The sequence below is a fragment of the Carlito syrichta genome, unplaced genomic scaffold (assembly GCF_000164805.1).
Source record: "Carlito syrichta isolate Samal-C Ts95f unplaced genomic scaffold, Tarsius_syrichta-2.0.1 Scaffold305073, whole genome shotgun sequence".
In the NCBI taxonomy this organism is placed as follows: domain Eukaryota; kingdom Metazoa; phylum Chordata; class Mammalia; order Primates; family Tarsiidae; genus Carlito; species Carlito syrichta.
The window spans coordinates 161,168-182,561 of NW_007249169.1; the positions used below are offsets into that span (position 1 = coordinate 161,168).

Consider the following 21,394-nt stretch of genomic DNA (forward strand, 5'->3'; position numbering starts at 1 on the left):
CGTGCTCCTTCTGCTGAAGGGTGGTTTTCCCCAAGGGGCTCTGCTGCTCTGACTACTGCCTGTGTATGCCATAGGTTGTCCTGCTGAAGGACCAGAAGAAGTGCTTCAGCATCGACAGCCTCGACTATGAGCCCGAAGTGGTGGCGGTGCACCCTGGCGGGGAAACAGTGGCGGTCGGAGGCGCGGTAAGGCCCATTCCTCTGATTTCCGTATCTGGCTTCAGTGTCTGGGCTACTTGAGGTGGCATGAGCCGTGAGTCCTGGACCTGTCTCAGGGAAGACAGAGGATGGGAGTGTGGGGATAGTCGAGGGTTGCGAAGGACCTGCTAGAGCCCAGCCACCTTCTGCCGTCCAGAGCCAGTGCCTTCTCTGGCTGGCTGCAGTCTCCGTGGCCCTTCCATGAGTCCCTTGTGGCAGGGTAGGCAGCAGGTGCTCAGTGTCTGAGTAGCAAGGCCAGAGGTGTGCTGGCCCTGCTGTGCTATCGGGGGCCTCTGGGTCGAGCAAGCCCTGGGGAGTGATTGTATTACAGTCGTTGTCAGCAGACCCACAGCCAAGTGGCAGCTGGGCCAGGATGTCATGACTGAGGTACTTAAAGTCTTGTAGGGGCCCAGGGCCCCGGTCAGCGAGGTGAGGAGCTCGTGGCAGGGAGCACAAGGAAGGAAGCCCTAGGACTTGGAGTCAGCCTTGTGCACAGTTGGGAGAGCACCAGAGGGAAGCATCTCAGGAAAGGAACTGTGTCATGGGGCTGGGCTCGTAGGAAGAGTGACAGGATGTTTTGGCACCTTTGAGGTATGGCACTAACCTGAGTCTTTCACTGTCTTCCTTGAGTTCTGCTTTCTCGTCATCCACAGTGCGATTCTCATGCCCTTTGATAACGAGTGCTTGTGCATGCAGGGTGGGTGCAATCTGACTGGCCCAGTCCTTAGTGCCTTGTAGATAAGTTGTTTCAGTCTTCCCAGCACAGGAGGGTGGCACTCTGGTAACACGTCCACCTCGGGCGTGGAGTGCCCTCCTGTGCTGGAGGCCAGGCCAGCAGGTTTACTGTCCCGGAGTTCTAGCTGTGACAGCTGGGCTCTGGGGCTAGCCTGCTCAGGTGCAGTAAATGTCCTGCACCAGCTAGTTTGAGGGCCCCTGGAGGCCGTCTGTGCCCCACAATGCCGATAGCCCCTCTTACAGCTGCTTGGAGGGTGTTGGGCTCATCCATGGGAGGAGTGTACCCAGTGCCTGGCATGTGGGTGGTATACAGTGGCACTAGCTGTGCAGCGTCCAACCCCCCTGTCTACTGGGCAGGCCTCCTCCCCACCAAAACCTTCCTGGCACCTGCTCATTCAGCCTCTAGGACCCCATGGTTCAGGGTCCCGAACAGTGCCCTGGGTATTCTTACTGCAGTCTCACCTGGGAGTTGAGGGAGCCATCCACCCCAGGACCTAGCCCTTGCCTGGAGCCATGGGCACAATTCTGGCAGGTCCACACTCAGGTCAAGCCTCCCTGCCTGCAGCTGTTGGCCTTCCCTCAACCTTCCAGGCAGGAGCTCTGGCCAGCAGGGCTCATCTTGGCAGTGGCTATGGGGCCTAGTTAGACCTGGTCACCATTGGTGTTTCTAGGGAAATGGGAGAAGTGGTGAACCCAAGGTCATTCTTTCTCAGGCAAGGAGAATGGGGCTTGTTAGCCCTTCACTTGCAGCTGTTTTTATTCATCATTATTGGTGCTGTCATCCTTGGTGGCCTTAGGACATGTAGACCTTGTTACCTGCTCTTCAGAGATGTGTCCTGTGCCCTGTGTCTGGCTGCATCCTCAGTCCAGGCCCCTCGCCAGGAGACTCCTCACCTTCCCCTCACCCACCCACCAGCAAATCTTGCTTTGGCTCTGGGCTGGAGCACCGCCAGCTCCCACTGGGGCCTGTCCTGCTCCATGCTGCACCGAGGATGTCCCTCTTCTTTGTGTTCTTAGGGTGGTCATCGTCCCTGTAGCCCAACACAGCCTGTGTCTGGGGCCTCTGGGCCTGTCACTGTTATCGACCCTCCCTGGCCTGGTCCATTCCCCTACTCGACCATCTTGTGGTGTGTTTACTTTTTACAGAGGAGTGCGCAGCCAGGGTCCTGGGGCAGGAGATAAAGGCTGGGCTGCAGTTTGTACCAGGTATTCCTCTGCATAGCCAGACTCTGTAAGGAAACTGAAACCGGGAGACAGTTTGCTCTCCCAGCTCATGCCTTAGGTCTATCAGCAGTTTTCATTTCTCCTGGTTGTCACCAGACCTAGGCCTGTACACAGGTTCACATCTGCATTTATACTGCTTTTTTCTGCTGTCCCATATACATTGGGCTTTGTTTGTTTTAACAGCATATAACATTCCAGCCAGTGACTGTCCAATGCTTATTTAACCTGATGTTGGACATGTGGTGGCTGATTTCTTTTTCTGGTACACCCCTGGAGCTTCCTGGGTGATCCAGAAACACAGCTCTTTTCCTTCCTTTGAGCGCTTTCCTGGTAGACAGTTTCCCTCTTAGAAGACCACGTAGTCGTGACTCCTATCACATGTAGGCATTAGGAGAGCCCTAGAAGAAGCATGGCTTGTCTGTGTGACCTCGGAAGGCTTTCTGTGCTCAGAAACCCTGCACATCCATGGACGTTCCTAGGACATCCACTAAGTCTGGCCTGAGCTATTATCCCATTCTTCTCCAGTTTTGGGGGTAAGAGCCAGCATGAGTGAGTCATGAAATAACCGGGGCTTTCACCAGTACCGGTGGAATATCTGGCTTTTCTGAGTTTGGCTCCGTGGCCTCAAGGGGGCAGGCTGGTCTCTCCAGTTAGTTTGCCTTCCAGGAGGCCCCGATCTGTCGATGAGGAGAGGCGGCCAAGACTGGCCTCCTGGCAGTGGCCCAAGAGTTTCTGTAACAGAGACTGGCAGATGACGGTTTTCTTACTTCCTCCTCCCTGCCACCCTGTCTGCTTCGCTGAGGCGCGCAGGGACTCTGGTTAAGGAGAGCTGGGTAGAGCCCGGGAGTTGTAAACGTGGGGACCCTGGGGCCAGTGGCGATAGCCATGGGGAAGTGGCATGTGCCCTTTGAGAGAGCAAGGGGGCTGTCCCCAGGGAAGTGGTGTCTGAGCATGATGGGGAGATGGGCAGCTCCTGAGGGCGGGCAGGGCAGCCAGGGCGCTCACCTGACACCTGGGGCAGGAGGGGACAGCCTCAGGAGAACAGAGAAGCTGGGTGACAGGCAGGCCTCACTCAAAAGCGGCAGCTGTAGGCGTTTTCTCTTTGACTCGTGCTTGGACTCTGGGGCATTTATGAAAAGGACAGGCTCCTGGGCCCTAAGACATGCAGATCTCAAGGTGGGGGAAGCCTAGGATAGGGTAACTCAGCTGCTGGGAGAGCACACTATGAGGCCTACTTGCAAGTTTTAGGAGATGCCCTCCCCTGTGTGTGAAAGAGGGAGCCCACCTGGCTACAGGGAGCCCAGGTGGGGCCCGGATGTGTGCTGGTGCCCAGCGACAGGGCAGCAGTCAAAGGCCAAGGCGCTTTTTCTTAGAGACCCTGGCCCCTCCCCCCAAAAGAGGAGGGGATGTGGTGTGTGTGGGAGTGGCTCACGTTCTTTCTGTCTCCCATTGCAGGATGGCAACGTCCACCTGTACTCTATCCTGGGCACAGTGCTGAAGGACCAGGGCAAGCTCCTGGAGGCCAAGGGCCCTGTGACTGATGTGGCCTACTCTCACGACGGCGCCTTCCTCGCCGTGTGCGACGCCAGCAAGGTGGTCACAGTGTTTAGTGTTGCCGACAGCTACTCGGTGAGCAGTGCCTGTCCCTGTGCTGGGTGGTGGTGGGAGGAGGCGGCAGTCCGGGCTCAGTGACCTTGAGCTGTGCTTTCCAAGCCTTAGTCTTCTCATCTGAGTAGTGGGTGCCTGGAGGGAGGCTTCAGAGGAATCTGTGGATTTCAGGGTCGCCTGGCAGGAAGTTGGCACCTGATAAACTTGGATCCCCATCGCTGTCACCGCAAGAGACAAGGAAGGTGATACGGGGTAACTCAGATCTGAACCTTGACCTGCCACCTCTGTTTCTACCTGCAACTAGGAGAACAATGTTTTCTATGGACACCATGCTAAAATCGTCTGCCTGGCCTGGTCGCCAGACAATGAACACTTTGCCTCTGGTGGCATGGACATGATGGTGTACGTCTGGACCCTGAGTGACCCGGAAACCAGAGTCAAGATCCAAGGTGACTCCCTTCCCCCGGCATTGGCAGATAGCGTCCATGGGTCTGTGCTCCACAGACTGTGGCCATCCCAGGGCCCCGCACCCAACTCTGCTTCTAGGGAAGTGACTCAGTGGAGGCGAGGGTCTCCTTCCCTTCAGCGGTCACTAGTTGTTCTGCTGTCTGCGGTACCCGTGCCGAGGGACCGTAGGCTGCTCTGTTTCCTCCACAGGACAGTGCTGAGCTGAGTGAAGGCCTCACTCTTGATCCCCCGCCCCCACCCGCCAGGACTAGAACCCGTGGTGTGGCTCATGAAGAGGCCAAAGTCAGCGAGCCCAGGGCCAGGTTTGCTGTCTCCCTGAGACAGCTGTGTCCAGCACGAGTATAACGTGAGCCATGTGCAGATGTGACACTTTTCTAGTAGCCACATTTAAAAACAGAACAGGTGAAATTTTTAACAGTATGTTTCACTTAAGCAAACATACCATCATTTCATTCCTGTGGCATCAGTGCATGTCTGAGTATGGCTCCATGTGGAAGGCACCTCCTAATAGTCTACACCCTTTCCTCCCCACCCAGCGCAGTCTTGTCCCCTCATCTGTTTTCGACACAAGCCCAGCCTTGTGTGACAGACATCCATGGGGGCCTATTTAAAAACAAGTCTAAACCCACCCCTCATAGCTTGTTTCTTAGCTGCAGGCCAAAGGGGGCACCATTAATCTGTGTCTTCAGCGTCCCCGGGTGGGCTGGCAGAGAGGGCAGGCAGCCCAGTCCAGGGTAAAAGGATACATAAAGCAGATTTTGACAGCTGTCCTGACTGATAAGCAAATGGACAGTCTTGTAGTGAGAATCCAGCAACTTCATGAATGAAATGGATCAAGAAAAATTACAGCAGGAACTAGTTAAGGGCTCAGGGTCTGTGTCAGCTCTGAGGTCGTGGGCCACTAGATACTAATTGGCCTCAGTGCTGGGGGCTTTGTGCAAATGTTGAGTTCTGAAGAGTCAGCGTGGCGATGTGGGACAGAACGCTGAAGCCTCACCTCACAGCCTGTTGAGTCATGCTTGGTGGCTTGTGGAGCCCCAGGCCCACGTGCCTTCTGTGGGCTGAGGCATTTGGTATTGGGGCATGGGCCATGCCAGAGGTGGAGGCTGAGGGTGAGCGGAGCAGAGAGCTGTTGGGATCGCGAGCGGGTGGGACTGGGTGACTGGAGCTCTAGCGCCAAATCATCTGTGGTGTGGTTCTTGAAGAGGCCGAAGTCAATGAGCCCCCAGCCCCCTGGGTGTTTCATTGGTTGTTATGCCCCCCATTTTAATTCACACGCGTACTATATATCTGTGTGGGTGTTGTCTGCATATTATTGCTTTTATGCATCAAAAGTAGTACTTGGTCACCAGGACTTGGAGAGAGAGGGAGCTGCTGGCATCTGGTAGGTGGAGGCCAGGGCTGCTGTCATTGTCCTGCAGCTCATGGCAGGGAATTACCCAGCCTGGGGTCAGCAGTGCCCAGGCTGAGAATCCTGCCCCCACTTGCCGCCATGCCAGACTATTTAGAGCTGTCCATGGCTGGTTTCTTGAGGGCCCTGTTGATGATTTGGGCGTGGGCTGTCCATCCTTCTGGTCCAAGATGTATGTGCAAGAAAGCAGGGGAGTGTGGCTTTTCTCACAGCGTGTCCTGCCTTCCAGATGCACACCGGCTGCACCACGTCAGCAGCCTGGCCTGGCTGGACGAGCACACGCTGGTCACAACCTCCCATGATGCCTCTGTCAAGGAGTGGACAATCACCTACTGAGGAGCCCCATCCGCGAGACGGACCGAATCAGGGACTAGAGTTTAACTGCAGCGGAACATGTCATTTCCCTTTTTCTGTGATGCGCCCCCTTGCCCCCGTCCCGCCGCAGGAGGGAGGAGGGCCTCTTTGGTGACCCTCGTCTGTCTGCAGGGTGTCTGTACACGTCCTTCTGAAAGCTTTAGACAGGAACAGTTTGCACATGAAAAATAAAGTGAGCACTTCAACAGTGTGTGGCCTGTAACTAAAACCCATAGCCCAACCAAACCTTGGGAGTGTGGAACATTCCAGAGGCAGCAGCCTCAAAGGCACACCGAACCCTGCCCCCGAGGCTTCTGCTGTCTGTCGGGGGAGGCTGTCAAGGTGAGCAAGCTGCGCTCCCACGTTCCTACCTGCAGAACATTTCTGTACTAGCGAGACAAGGGCGTGTCTGTTGCAGTCCAGCAAAGCCAGAATTCTGTGTGGAACAGATGTCTGTCTCTTCCGTAGTGTATGTGTCACCACGTGGCCGCCTCCAGGTGACACAGGAGTACATATGTCACCTTGGACGTATTTCGTTGTCAGATTTTGTGCTTGGTTTTTAAGAATGGAATAGTGGGGTTTTTTTTTTAATGTATCTTAACTGTTGCCTGTCCATGTTTACAAGCTAACGTGTTGATGACACCATGTCCAGGCTTTTAGAGTACTTGTTAGCCAAACGGAGGTGTCCTGGTCACCATTTCACCATTGTGCTTTGATGTTTCTTGTCTTTCTCTCCCCCTTCTCCCAAGAGCAAAGGTTAATTTAAGGGCAAAGACGAAGTCACTGTAAACTAATCTGTCATTGTTCTTACCTTCTTTTTCTTTTTCAGTGCAGAAATTAAAAGTAAGTATAAAGCACCGTGATTGGGAGTTTTTTTGCGTGTGTCGGAATCACTGGTAAATGTTGGCTGAGAACAATCCCTCCCCTTGCACTTGTGAAAACACTTTGAGCGCTTTAAGAGATTAGACTGAGAAATAATTAAATATCTTTTGTCTTCATTGTGGATCGCTGACTTTGTACAATGGGGCACTTGGGGGTGGGAGAAGGGAGGGAAGCTTTTTGGGATTCTCATGGCCGTCAGTCTCACCGGCCTGCAGCTTCAGGAGTGTTCGATTCCTCGTGTGGTGGAAGGGAAGCCTTGGAGAAGGGGCTGGACTCCTGGGTCCTGCTCCCACCCCTACTGCCAAATTGAGCGACCTGGGCCACACCCTTCACTGTGCCTAAATACTTTCATTTATGGACTGAAAACAGACCATATGATGTGTCCCATCTAATTCTCAAGTCCTTTGTACTCTGTACTCTTTCCCATACTGCTTTCAGGTAAGAAATAGCAAGCACTCAGATATTTAGAGAAACTAAGTTCCCAAGCATCCAACAGAATTGCAAAGGGAAAAGCACTATTTTGGGGTGGATAAACAACATGGCAGAATTGTAAATTTTGCCAATCCCAGTAAGAAAGTTTCCCTCCAAGGGTCTGATTATGTTATGTCTACAGTTCAAGTATGAAGGAGGAGCTACAAAGGTCAAGAAAAGAAAAATACGAGTCTGTAGTATCTAAAGCTGGGTGTGCCACAAGATTGTTCCTGTGCCTCCTTAGATTTGGGACAAGGTCACGTTCATAGCAGTGGGAAATGGTGAATCATTCAGTGAATGGTGCTGATAAAATTGGGTAACAATCTGAAAAATAATATTGCTTACCTTGTCCTTAATAGGAGACTAAATTAAAAGATCAAAGTTTTGAATGTTAAAAAATAGAACCACAAGAGTGCAAGAAAATATAGCAAAACTTAGTCACACAAACTCTAAGGGTTTCTAAGAATGACAAAAACTAAAAGTAATACATCTGACTACATACATGCATTTAAATCTAGCTATATCTATGTCTATATATAAATGTAGGTTAAATCTTCATTGAAGGGGACAAAAACAGTCACAAAATCCAAAAACATGACCAAGGTCACAAAAACGTAAAACATGGACTAGACCATAGGACATGTAAGCACAAGGAGAGGACCCCAAAAAGACCCCTTGTGGTACAGGTAAGTGTACTGCTAGGTAAGTGTCCTAGAAACCCATTTGGCACCAGTGTACCGGCTAGCATTTTAAGAGGCTGCGTTTGGCTTCAGTGAATTTTTTTTTTGGAGATTGTTTTAATGTGTGCTCATTTAATGGGGGGTGATTTACGAGTGTACCTGCCACGCCGTGCTGAGTGTTCAGCAGTTTTTCACCAAAAAACGTCATGACCCTCATTCCCCACCCTCCCTATTCACCCAATCTCGCCCCAAATGACTTGTTTCCCCATGAAAGAAGTCCTCAAAGGGAAACGTTTTGCTGATGTGGAAGAGGTGAAACAAAAAACAAACACTAAAAAGCATCAAAATTGAGTTCAAAACCTTTGACCAGGGGAAAAAGTCTCAATAGGTGTGTCAGACAGAGTACTTTTAAAGTGACTGAAGTTTTTAAACATGTAAGAATACATAATTTCTTATAAGGTAAATTCTGGGATTTTTTTAGGTCCCCTTGATAATTTGGCTTAATTTTTCTTTATTTCATGTTTTTTTTTTTTTTTTTTTAGTTGGAGTCTCACTCGGTCGCCCAGACTGGAGTGCAGCGGCCGCTCCCGGCCACCGCAGCCTCACCTGCTGGGCTCCGCGATCCTTCCGCCTCAGCCTTCTGAGTAGCTGGAATTAAAGGCATGTGCTACCACACCTGGCTGATTTTTTGATTTATTGTAGAGATGAGGTCTCGCTGCCCAGGCGGGTCTCGAACCCGCGGGCTCAGGCAATCCACTCACCTCAGCCTCCCAAAGGTGTGGGATTACAGGCTGAGCCACCGAGCCCGGCTCATGTTAAATTTTTAAATGAAATGTGCATGTCATATGTGGGAAAGTTTTCAAAGTGTAGATTAAAAACTAAGTCACAGAATAATGAATGTAGAGTGGCCCCATTCATGCAAAAAGGCCACGGACTCGATGTAAAAGCAAGGCTTTGAAGTTTGAACCCCACAGCGGAGGGGAGGAGGCTGCCTCTCGTTCCTTCACTCCATGAAATTAGAGGGTTCTAAAAAAAGATCTGTGCCCAGGATCTCCACCCATTTCAGAGAGGGAGGTCTTTGTGCTCACAACTTTAAAAGAAAAAGAAAAAGCTGCTTGTTTGACTTAGGAGAGTGCAGAAGAATGCTGGTAGCTTTTTAAAGTTAAGGGCTTGCTGGTGGTCCTCGGTCGCAGCCTAAGCACCAAATCACAGTTACTGTTTTGAAAGAGGGCAGAAGCAGAATCACGGGAGTGGCCCAGGTGGGGTGCAGGCTCACAGCTCCATGCCAGGCAGTGGCAACATCTTCGCCATGCCCGCCAACTTTGTTCTGCAGACCTGGAACAGCGTTCAGGATTCCAAGACCTCTTGGGGCTATGCTGGAACTGTGCACTGCTCAGAGATCAATTAGCAGTGCTCGGCAAGGTCCCACACTAGGAGGGGAAGGGGGGGTGGCATCCACCATCTCCATCATGCTCAGCCGCCTGCTTAGGGCCAGCAGGTCCTGGCATTCACTCGAAAGGAAGTGCTGTAGTGGGAAGAAATCCAAGAGGATTGAGTTTCCAGATCTGATGCTGACCTCCCTTGGCTGGTAAGATGAAACTGCTAACTCCTGAGAGCCTCCATGGGGATACACAACAAAGCCTGTTTCTGTCAGAGCACCACCCTTCTTAAATGATTTTGTAGCTAACATGCATTTGAACAATTTGGTGCATGCACATGCACATGTGCAAACTGATACAGTGGTATGCTGGAATTGAGTCCTCTGTGGCAAAGTAAGTTTTCATGTTTGCTGCTGATCACTGTATTAACATTCTTGATCACTAAGCCAACCAATTGTTGGGCATAAAAATATTTTTCCAAGTGATTATCATATTGAGAAAAGGATCTCTTGGGGTTAGCCTTATGTGAATTAGCCCGGTGTGTGACCCTGAGCCTGTTAAAACCTCGTGCATTCTCTCTGGGGAGGCCCTCTGGTGCGACTTGGTGCTCTTGACACTAGGAAATCATTGAAGACTCCAGAAAACTTGATATGTGGAGACGTACTATACCAGAAAGTGAAAATCAAGAAATGTTAAATGTATTAATATATCAATCATAAACCCAATATGTTAGCATACTTTTTAAGAAAAATATTTTCCAAAATAAAAAATATAGTGGTATTGCTTTATATTTTGAAAATCTCTTTAATGTCTGGCTTCTCCATTGAATCTGTGCAATACATTGTTTCAGTTGGAATATGTGAAGAAAATCTATCGTCTCACACTGACATACAGTTGGAAACGCAGCAATTATTTGAATAGCATTTTCAGAGATTGTGACTTTTTATCCATGACCCCCTACCCAAACTCCGCAAGTGAAAATTTCATAAAGTTTCACTGCAGTATAGAATCTGAAATCCTGTCAATGAACTATATGCCCTCTGTTGTATTAAAATCCACTTCAAATGCACCTTTTATCCCTGCATGATTTTGTAACGTGCTTTATTTGGAAAAGAGTGGTTCCTTTAGTTGTTCAGATCTTTCAAATGTGGAAACATTATGCAAAGTATTACAGAGTCACATTTCTCCAGGTTACCACCAATCTCAGCAGAAACACCACTAACTGTTAAGAAGCCTTCAGGCGCAGGAACTACAGTTCCAAATGAATATTCTAGGTCCTTAGGTGTATCTGTTCCGTGGGGCCTTCCCATAACCTGCCTTGTCTGCCAGACTGAGGCCAAGTTGCTTCTATATTCTGGCTTGAGAAGGCAGGAAGCCTGGAGGAGGCCCATATGCTGTGTTTAGGGCCTGCAAACCTGCCATGTCTACTTAATTCTGTCAGCACACCTACCTTTGAGGGGCAGGTGAATGAAACGGGACTGGCAGCCCCTGGTTGGGCCGTCCGAGGCCAGCTGTGAATCCGTCACTCCAGAGGAGGGAGAGGAGAGCCAGCATGGACTCCACATGGCTCAAATTTGGACACACTGGATGTGTTTGCCTACCTTGCTAAGCTTGAGTTGCTTTTGGGCAGATCTGAGGATATAACTTTTCCTGACCTCTCTATTGACAGTATCCTTGGATCGCAAGGTGAATTTTTAAGAGTCTTTTACCAGTTGCAAGTGTTAATCTGTGTGAATTTAAGATGTTCTCAACACGGTAAATGTTTGATTAGTGAGGTGAATGTGAAATTGCTGAGACTGATACAAAACTGCAAATGCCCATGATATAAAACTTCAATCCTGATCTGTAATCCAAACTTGGTTTTCAAACAGTGACATAGTTTACACTGATTACATATTGGAGCTTAGACATACGATCCTTAATACATATCCTGCTTAACACTCTTATAAACTGGGATTTGTGTGAGATTTTACTTATAAAAATAATTTTACTGAAAAAAATTTTTACAAGTTAGACAATTGCTGGATCATTTCATCTTTATTTTATTTATTTATTTGAGTTGGAGTCTCACTCTGTTGCCCAGGCTGGAGTGCAGTGGCATGCTCACGGACACTGCAGCCTCATCCTGCTGGGGCTCAGGCAATCCCTCCACTTCAGTCTTCCAAGTAGCTGGAACTACAGGCGTGTGCCACCATGCCTGGCTGATTTTTTGACTTATTGTAGAGATAAGATCTCACCCTGTTGCCTAGGCTGGTCTTGAACCCATGGACTCAGGTAATCCTCTTGCCTCTGCCTCCTACAGTGCTGGGATTACAGGCGTGAGCCACTGCACCTGGCTTAGATAATCCTTAAAAAGCAATAATTTCTTATTTTATTATAGAATGAAAATGAACTCCTAATTTGTGCATGATTATTTAGGTCCAGAAAGGAAATGTTAGTTTTCAACTTTAAATGACTTTTTTTCAATTCAAAGGGGAAAAAATTTCCAAGAAGTGAAGCAGTGCCTTTTTAGCTCTAACCCACAACACTCAAGAGGCAGTTTAGTAAAACTAGTATTATTCTTTTGTTTAAAAATAAGAACATGATTATGCTGTGTAAAAAACAGAAGCTGTTTCTGGTGACCGTAGGGGTCCACTCAGTGCCAGGCCTAGATCCCCTTCCTCGCTCCACAGTTTCCTCCACTTTGTTCCCTGGGTGATTTGGAGGAAGGAACACTGGGCTCACATCAAGGACACTTGAACTCCAGGCTCTTCGCTGCCATCTACCAGCTTCCTCTGTGGTTCTCAGTTCTTCCATTAGTTTGTTCATTTCTTTATTCAACGGAGTTTTTGTTGTTGTTGTTGTTGCCAGTTTTTGAGCATTATGTCAGGTACTGTGTTAGAAGCTAGGAATCCAGGGACTAAAAACAGCAATAATAATAATAGCTACTACTATTCACTGGAGACCAAGTAAATGCAGGTGATATGCTATGCACTTCACAGATACTCAGGTTCACCCAGAAGAATACAGAATAACAAGTTACATGTGACTATCAGATAAACAATAATTTTTTTTAGTACAAATATATCTCATATATTACAGACATACACTAAAGTATTCATTGTTGATCTGATATTCAAATTTAACTGGGCATTCTGTCTTTTTTCTGAGTCTGGCAACCCTACACATATTGTTATTTCACATAATTCTCATAATAGTCCTATGAGGTGTGGGTGTCATCCCCACATAACAGATGCTGAAACTGAGAATTATCCGCTGGGTAATTTGGGGCAGATGATTGATCTCCTGCAGGAAGTAAAATGTAACCTTGAAATTAAATCTGCCTGACACTGAATCCTCTGTGGCAGTCATTATTTCAGAGTGTGGAATCAAGACCAAAGGGCAGAAGGCATGGGGAGACAAATTGCAGTTGCACTGTGGGCCAGACTGCCTTGTGAAGCAGTGAGCTGCCTGTCCGGTTTGCATGTGGCAGACGGCAGCTCAAGGGCTTCAGCTGAAGACAGGTGAATGAAGGCACCATGTGGAGCAAGTGGGTGGTAAAGCACCCAGGAAGCAGCTCAGTGGGAAGCTGTCACCAGAGCTGGGCTACAGGTGCCAGGGGAGGGAACTCGTACCTGGACCTGCAAGAGTGGCAGCCAAGAGTGAGAGGTTGGGCTGTGTCCTGGAACCTCCCACCACCAAACCCAACAGGGCCAGAGGCCTGGACCACAGAGCAGGTCAGAGCAACCACAGCGTCTCTGCCGTGTGCACAGTGCCACTGTCCCGGCCCTGGTCTTCTGGCTCTATCGTCTTCCCGTTGTATCTTTTGTCCTCAAGCTGTTGCCTCCATGTTCCATTCATTGTGGCAACTCGCTCTCCAGTGTCTCCTCTGCAGTCTTGGAAGGTAGCTAAAGATTGGATGGAGCTGGGCGCGGTGGCTCACGCTTAGAATCCCAGGGCTTTGGAAAACCAAGGTGAGGGGATCTCTTGAGGCCAGGAGTTCATGATCAACCTAGGCAACATAGCAAGACCCTGTTGCTACAAAACAAAACCAAAGAAGGACAGAGGAGGAAGGGATTGGTGCTGATATCAGACAAGCAAAACTTTCTCCTGGAATAACTGCTGACTTCCACTTAAGTCTCATTAACCAGAATTGGGTCATTCCTGGACACGAGGGAGACGGGGACATGGAATATCTCAGTAAGACACACTGCCACCCTGAGCAGAACTGGTAGAGTCCATTGGTGCTCATCCAATGTTAATTGGCCCCTATGTTTCCCGGCTTCCATCCAGTGTGCCTGGGGCCCTGGGACTGCGATGAGGAGTATGGATGCTTCTAGACAGGCAGTCAAGAGCAGCGTGTCTCCTCCAGCTCTCTCTTCCCTAGCTCTGACCTTGAAGGACACATGTTCCCGACAGACTGAGCCTTAGGATAAAGGAGAGCCACCAGCTCGAAGCAGATTGGTTCTGGCAAGAAATAAACCCATGCTTCATCTATCCACTGAAGTTTTAGCAGAGCCTGTCTTGTGCTGACTTAACACCGAAAGAAACACACACACACACAGAATGCATGTGGGAGAGCAGTCTGTCAATTTCCATGTCTGCAAAATGGGAGTACTAATGGTACACATCTCACAGGACTGCAGAGGGACTACATGAGATGCTCCAGGTAAAACCCTAAAGCTGTGCTTGGCCCACAGTAGACATAATTAATATCAGGCATTATTGCTGTTGTTACTGTAAATAATACCTTATAGACCCCCCATGATAAGAAGACACGTTTCCTTGTCCTGTGAACCAGGCTAGCTACAGTGACCCTAACCTGGGTCTTTTCATTCGGATTCTATGCCGGCATTTTGTGATGGCATACCTGATCTGGTGCAACAGTCATTCTACTCTCTTATCTTTAAAAACAGGAAGAGAATAAAAACTCCTTGCCCATCATAATAGTGTTCTATCCATAAATGTCTATCATGGTTTGTGCAGGGGAAGCCTGTGCAGTCAGTCACATTACAAAATCAGCCATTCTCACTGGCTCTGATGGGTTAGTCAGTATCATCCTTTCCATTTTTAGGTGTGACAAATGGAATTTCAGGGAAGCTGGGTTTGGAGTGACTTGTATCCCTGGAGTGACGGAGGGGGCTGCGAGCCAGCAAGCCCTGGTCTCAGTAGGGCATCCCTGAGGGACTGGCCTCACTGCTCCTGCCAGGGAACACAGTAGACTTTGAGGAGTCTTCTAAACAGCAGGACTCGCCTTGGGGCGAACAAAAGAAGCCACGCTGGACACATGCAGCAGGATGCAAGCGGACCCAGGTTGAGCTGCCAGTATAAGCTGTACTTTGGAGACTACATTTCCAGGACCCATTCGCCTCAGCGTTAGACACTGTGTGGTCCTGAACTCACTGCCCTAATGTGTGTGTGTGCTATCTGATGAAACAGCAGTGCTCTTATGGCCAGAAGAGTAGCTCTGAGTCCTGCATCTGCTCCTCACCTACTGACTGATCTTGGACAGGCTGGTCGTAAGTGAACCCTGAGCCTCCAGGTACAAAATGGCACAGCCCATTCCTCACCCTGCCATGTTTACCACAGAGCATGGCGAGATGCAGGGAAGCCAGACTGGGGGAGACTTTTTGTTTTGTCGTATGATTGAGGCTCACATGCAAGGGATCAGTTATTGTTGTAGTTGTTGTTTTTCAGAGAAAGGGTCTCACTCTGTCACCCAGGCTGGAGTGCAGCGGAGCACTTATGACTCACTGCAGCCTGGGTTCAAACAATGTTCCTGCCTCAGTAGCTGGGGCTGTAGGCATGCATTACCACTCCTGTTTGTGTGTGTGTGTGTGTGTGTGTGTGTGAGAGAGAGAGAGACAAGGTCTTGCTTTGTTGCCCAAGTTACTTTCAAACCGCTGGGCTGAAGTGATCCTCCTGCCTTAGCCTCCTAGAGCACTGGGATTACAGGCATGAGCCACCATGCCTGGATATACATTAGTTTTTGAGAACAAAATTGAGTGCTTGGGCTTTTGTATAATAAATAAATTAGTTTGAACTCATACAACCTTCACAGAGGATCACACAAAAAGAGAAAAGTTAAAAGGTTGTCAGGATCGGTGCTGGCTGGAGCCACCAATGAGATCGAATGGAGAGCCTTTACCAACGGAGACAAACACCACCTCACTGGCGACTGAATCGTAATTATTGGTGTGCTTGCTCCTGGTCCCGTCACAGATGAGTCTAAATGGCATCTTAAGGAGACGTCACTTTTAAAGCAGTTTAGAGTTGGAAAAGGTAATGCTTCTGAGATGTTCCAGAGAGAAATGCAGTGGTCTTCTGGGGTCTAGCATACCCTGGTCTTGTTTGCAGTCCACATTGAAGTCAGGTGGGTGTGCTTCACATAACTTGGGTTTTAGTCATTATGCCTTCTTTAACAAGCAGGCTCATCCCCCCCTCCCTCCCTCTCTTCCTTTTACATTTTTTTCTACTACAGCATCTAGTTCACTGGATTTGGAAATAATACGAATAATGTCTGAAGGTGGCAAAGTCCTCTTCATCAAAAGGAAGTTACTACTCAGTTGGGGCCATATTAAATGGCCACAGACAAACACAATCTGACCGGAAAGAAAGCTGCCTCGAGCCTGTTTCAGTCACAAGATGCAAGCACATTTTGGGGATTAGCTGGCATGTTCTATAGAGACCCCCTGTTTCTTCACTTTCTGGCACCCGGATGTACTGATTCTTGGACTTTTGCTGGTAGAACTTGTAAAAACTTCTTTGAGTGGTTCTTATGCATTTGGGCTTTTCCACCTTTTGCTGCCACCAGCTTACAGAAAGCAGTGTGGACACCAGCCCTCTGGCAGAGACTTCCTTCCTTCCCCTGAGCACTGCTGGCTCCATTGAGGGAAGGGCAGTCCCCACCATCACTCATGTTCGCAGCATCCCAGCTGCCACTAGATACTGGTAGCTCCCCCTGCCCAACTGTGACAACCGGAAATATCTCCAGACATTGCCGATTTAAAGAAGAAGGATCCCTTTTTATTATTACAGACCTAGGTTTTGTTGTTTTTGCCAGGTAGAAGAGCTTTACAACTCCGTGGTCCTAGTAGATTTTCTTAAACAAACAAAAAACTCAAGGTTGAGAGATAGTTGACCTCACTTTATTCATTCATTCAAAGTTCACACAATCATTTATTCACTCATACATTCAACTGTAAGTGCAGCAACTCTCCACTTCCGCCCTCTTAGGGTCCTGGCAGGGTCCAAGGATCAAATTGACACAAGAGATGAACAGGAGAAAGGCAAGCAGATGTATGTAACACACATTTTATGGGGCACGGGAGCCCTCATGAGGAAACGAAAGACCAGAGACGCAGTAAAAGTGGCTACTTGTATACCAAACCGGATAAAGAAGAATAAGCCGTAAAGCAGCAGCTCAATTACGCAGAGAGGTGTAAAAGGCAAGAGTTGTTTCAACAAGGCATGCACAGTGCCATCTCAGTCTCAACTTCTTGTCCTGGCGGGTCAACCTGCTGCATCTTTCGCACGGGAGTTTCATCTTTTGCTGTTAAGAAACAGCGTGAAGGTCAGGGTGATCTTCCTGCGCTGCTGGTTTTCAAGTGGCTTTAACTTAAAGAGTCTGTGTGCCAACGTGGTGTATGTTTAACTTGCTCACAGCCAGTGTTCGTTGGTCATCTGCCAGGCACCTCACTCGGCTTTGGGGACACACTCAGCTTTGAGAGTAAGACAGACACGGGTTGTCTTGTTTCGCTGTGTTGACAGAGCTGTGCGGGTTTGTGGGGGAGGCTTAAACAAGGGATTTCAGGAGAACCACGCCATGTGAGCTGTGGTAGAGGGTATGCCGGCAGCTGTGGAAGCCCAAGTTGGGGACATGAGGCCCAGGTGGGTAGAGATGGGTGTGGATGATGTACACAGCCCAGGATATAGTCAACTCCTTTTTCCAGAAAAAAAATCATTATATTTGAGGTCTTAAAATCCATCACCCCAGCTGGAGTGCAGTAGCACAATCATAGCTAACTGCCACATTGACCTCCCAGAGGGGATCAAGCGATCCTCCTGGCTCAGCCTTCCAAGAAACTGGGACTACAGGCACATGCCACTACACCCAGCTTAATTTTTGGTTTTGGTTTGGTTTGGTTTAGTTTGTAGAGACATGGTCTTGCTCTGTTGCCAGGCTGGTCTTAAACTTCTGGCTTCGAGTGATTTGTCTGCCTCGGCTCCCCAAGTGCTGGGGTTACAGGAGTGAGTCGTGGTGCCCAGCCCACTGCCAACTCCTTTAATATTCACCTTCCACTCCTCCTGCTGCCTTGGGGTGGGAGCCTTCCCCCCCTTTCTGGAGGCCTGCATTACCTCTGGTTTCCGAGGTCCCTGGCTGCAGGGCTCAGCTCCAAACAGCAGAGAGCAGCTTCAGATCACGGCTGGGCAGAGGCTGAGCCGGCCTGCAGCATCACTGGCTCTGAGCAGAGGTGTTAAGGCAGGAGCCTCAGTCAACAGGAAGCTCTGTTTCCTGGCCTCAGCCCTCAGAGACACTGGCGGGGTGTGTTTTGAAATATCCGGAGCTGACTGAAAGGGCTGGTTTCCCCATAACTGGCATTGGTTTTCAAGCCTGCTGGGCCCAGCAGGAGGAATGCCTTTTTGTTAAGAGGATGGGCTGGCAGGAAACTACTTTGCAGTTATCTTACTTAAGATGAGCAGAGGACATAGTTGCTCCCTGCAGGGATAACACAAGTTTTCAAGCAGATCTCTTTTTATCAGAAAATAAATGAGCATTATTCTAGCTCATGGCTGGGTGGGAGAAAGCTTAGCTTGTTTGACCGGGCATGGTGGCCCGGTTTTTTCCCCTGCCAACCCTGTTAAAACTTCCCTGTTCTCAGCTTCTTTCTCTTGGGCCAAAGAGGTGAATTCTGATAATTTGTTCCAAAGAGGAGCTAATGGACGGTGCTAAGTCAATTTCTCCTTTTCATCTCTTCCCCAAGTCACCTGGCTGGTATGGCAGGATAAGCAAGTGCTCCCCACTTGTAGCCCAAGAAGGGCAAATCAAAGAGAGTATGTTTGCCCGTATAACGGGGCTTTTATCCAAGTTGCATTTCTCAGTATGCAGTCCCAGACCACCCACATCTGAAATTACCTGTGAAGACATAGATTCTCTTAAGTTCATCCATGTTGCTGCAAAAGGCAGGATTTCATTTTCTTTTTATAGTCGAATCGTATTCCATTGTGTATGTATACTGCATTTTCTTTATCTATTTACCCATTGATGGACAGTCGGATTGATTCCATATCTTGGCTATTTGTGAACAGCTGCCATCAACACGGGGCTGCAGATTCATCTTCGACAAACTGGTTTTCTTTCCTTTGGATTAATACACAGGAGTGGGATCCTGGATCATATGGTAAGTGAAATAAGGCAGACACAGAAAGATAAATACCTTATGTCCTCAAATGTAGAAGCTAAAAAATTGAGCTCATAGAAGCAGAAAATAGAATTGTGTTACTAGAAGCTGGGAAGGTTAGTGGGTAGAGGAAGGTAGGGAGAGATTGGTCAACTGGTACACAATTATAGCTACCTAGGAGGATGAAGTTCTTGTGTTCTGTAGCACTGTGGCGTGACTATAGTTAACAATAATTTATTTTCACTAAAACAAGAACAATAATATTTTAAGATAGCTGAAAGAGAATTTTGAATATTGTCAACATAAAAAATAATAAATGCTTGAGGTGATGAATATGCTAATTCCTGAGATTTGATCATTATATATTGTATACATGTATCAAAAGATCACAGTGTACCCCATAAATAAGTCCAATTTTCATGTATCAATTAAAAATAATTTTTAGCAGGGTACAGTGGCTCAAGCCTGTAATCCCAGCACTTTGGGAAGCAGAGGCAAGAGGATTGCCTGAGCTCAGGGGTTCAAGACCAGGCTGGGCAACTTGGTGAGACCTCATCTCTACAATAAATTAAAAAAAAATTAGCTGGGCATGGTGGCACATGCCTGTGGTTCCAGCTGCTTGGAAGGCTGAGGCAGAAGGATCGCCTGAGCCCAGCAGGTCGAGGTTGTGGTGGCCATGAGCATGCCACTGCTCTCCAGCCTGGGCGACAGAGTGAGACTCCAACTCAAAAATAAAATAAAATTTAAAAATTAAAAATAATAATTTTCAAAATATGAACTTCCACTGGTCAGCAGTGTCTACTAGAATTGAACATACGCCTATATCAAACTGGAATAAACCCAGATGTCCGTCCACAGGAAAACAGAGGAAGAAATTGTGGTTTATCCGTATTCAGCAACAAGTGAATGAACTGCTGATACAGACAACATGAAATTCGTTCTATGAACATGACGCTGAACGACATCATCCAGACACAGAATGTCTACTGAATGATCCCATTTATGGGAAGCTCTGAACTAATCTGTGATGACAGAAGTTGGGATGATGGTTGTCTGGAGAGGGGGTGGGAGTCATTGCTTGGGAAGGGGCATGAGGGAAGCTTTTGGGATTTGAAAGTGTTCAATATTCTGATCTGGATGGTGGTTGTACAGGTGTATACATATGTAAAAATGCATTGAGCACCATGCTTAAGATCTACCAGCTTTACTACCTGTATCACACACACACACACACACACACACACACACACACACACACACATACGCTCACACTCACATTCACACTCACACACAAACTCACATACGCTTCCTGACCTCACTCCAATAATACCAAACCTCAATTCTCAGTGCAGAGCCTGGGAATCTGCATTTTGCATCCAGAATGGTGTCAATGCACATTGACTACTGGTGTTGTAGGCTGTGTGAATTGTGAGGGGATGCTTTTGTCATTCCCTAAATCACGCCAGCCCCCATTTCCCACCTGGGGTGGAGCATCACAACATTTGCATAAGTTAGTCACCAGAAAACACAATTAGCTTGGTATTTCCCACCTGTTAAAATTGGGCACTAGGACTCTAAGGTCAAGACTGTCACAGTCTCTTCCCAAGACCAAAGCCACATTCATACAGAAATACAAACAATACCTCATCAACAAGGGTACCTGCATGATCAATGTTTGTATACCTAACCCTGAATTGTACCCCACATCTTTATAATAAATAAATTAATTAAAAATAAAATAAAATAAAAAAGAAATACAAACAGGCAACTCTTTCCCACTGTTTTTTGTTTGTTGTTGTTTGTCTGTTTGTTTGTTTTGAGTCGGGGTCTCACTCGCCCAGGCTGGAGTACAGTGGCACAATCACAGCTCACTGCAGCCTTGACCTCCTGATTGCTCAAGCAATCATTCCACCATAGCCTCCTGAGTGGCTGGGACTATAAATGCATGCCACTATGCCTAGCTTAATTTTTTATTTTTGTAGAGTGAGGTCCTGCCATAGTGCTTAGGCTGGTCTCGAACTCTGGGGCACAAGCAATTCTCCTGCCTCGGCCTCCCAAAGTGCTGGAATTACAAGCACGAGTCACTGCAACTGGCTCCACTTTTTTTTTTTAATTGAAAATTAAAAGCAACTACTTCCATTCTATTGACTTTTAGGACAAATATGTATTTTAAACATATAGTCAGTCTGTATATAAATTTTTATTCTGTTCCTTTCCGTGTGTCACACAATCCCTGTGGTCAGCTTTATGAACATGAGAAAAAGGCAGGTGACATTTGTTAAGAGTGTAGAATATGCCTGCTATTTCTTGTCATCTTATTGGATCCTTAAAACAAACCTATGAGTGAAAATTAGCTTCAAGAAGATTAAGCAACTATCCCAGAGATACATAGCAAATAGTTGTGAAGTAGGGATTTGACCCCAAACTAACACCATTAAAAAATTACTCTGGTGGTAAGAGTCTACTACAGGATTCCAGGTTTTTGTTTGTTTGCTTTAATTTATGGCCACGAGCATTTATTTTTGTCATTAAAAACTGTAAGTAAATATCATCTTAAATACCTGCATCTGATCCAGCAAATAAATGGATATACCGTAATTTATTT

At 47.8% G+C, this 21,394-nt stretch overlaps 1 protein-coding gene across 1 annotated transcript in view; it reads left to right on the top strand.

The window, feature by feature from the left end:
• The window catches only part of WDR1 (WD repeat domain 1), a 28,465-nt gene extending 21,470 nt beyond the window's left edge, over window positions 1-6,995 (top strand). The window contains exons 9-12 of the mRNA XM_021713952.1: window positions 75-185; window positions 3,612-3,785; window positions 4,069-4,213; window positions 5,873-6,995. Coding sequence (XP_021569627.1) covers window positions 75-185; window positions 3,612-3,785; window positions 4,069-4,213; window positions 5,873-5,979 — 537 coding nt within the window. The 3' untranslated portion in view covers window positions 5,980-6,995. The remainder of the gene's footprint in view (window positions 1-74; window positions 186-3,611; window positions 3,786-4,068; window positions 4,214-5,872) is intronic.
• Window positions 6,996-21,394: the final 14,399 nt, after the last annotated feature.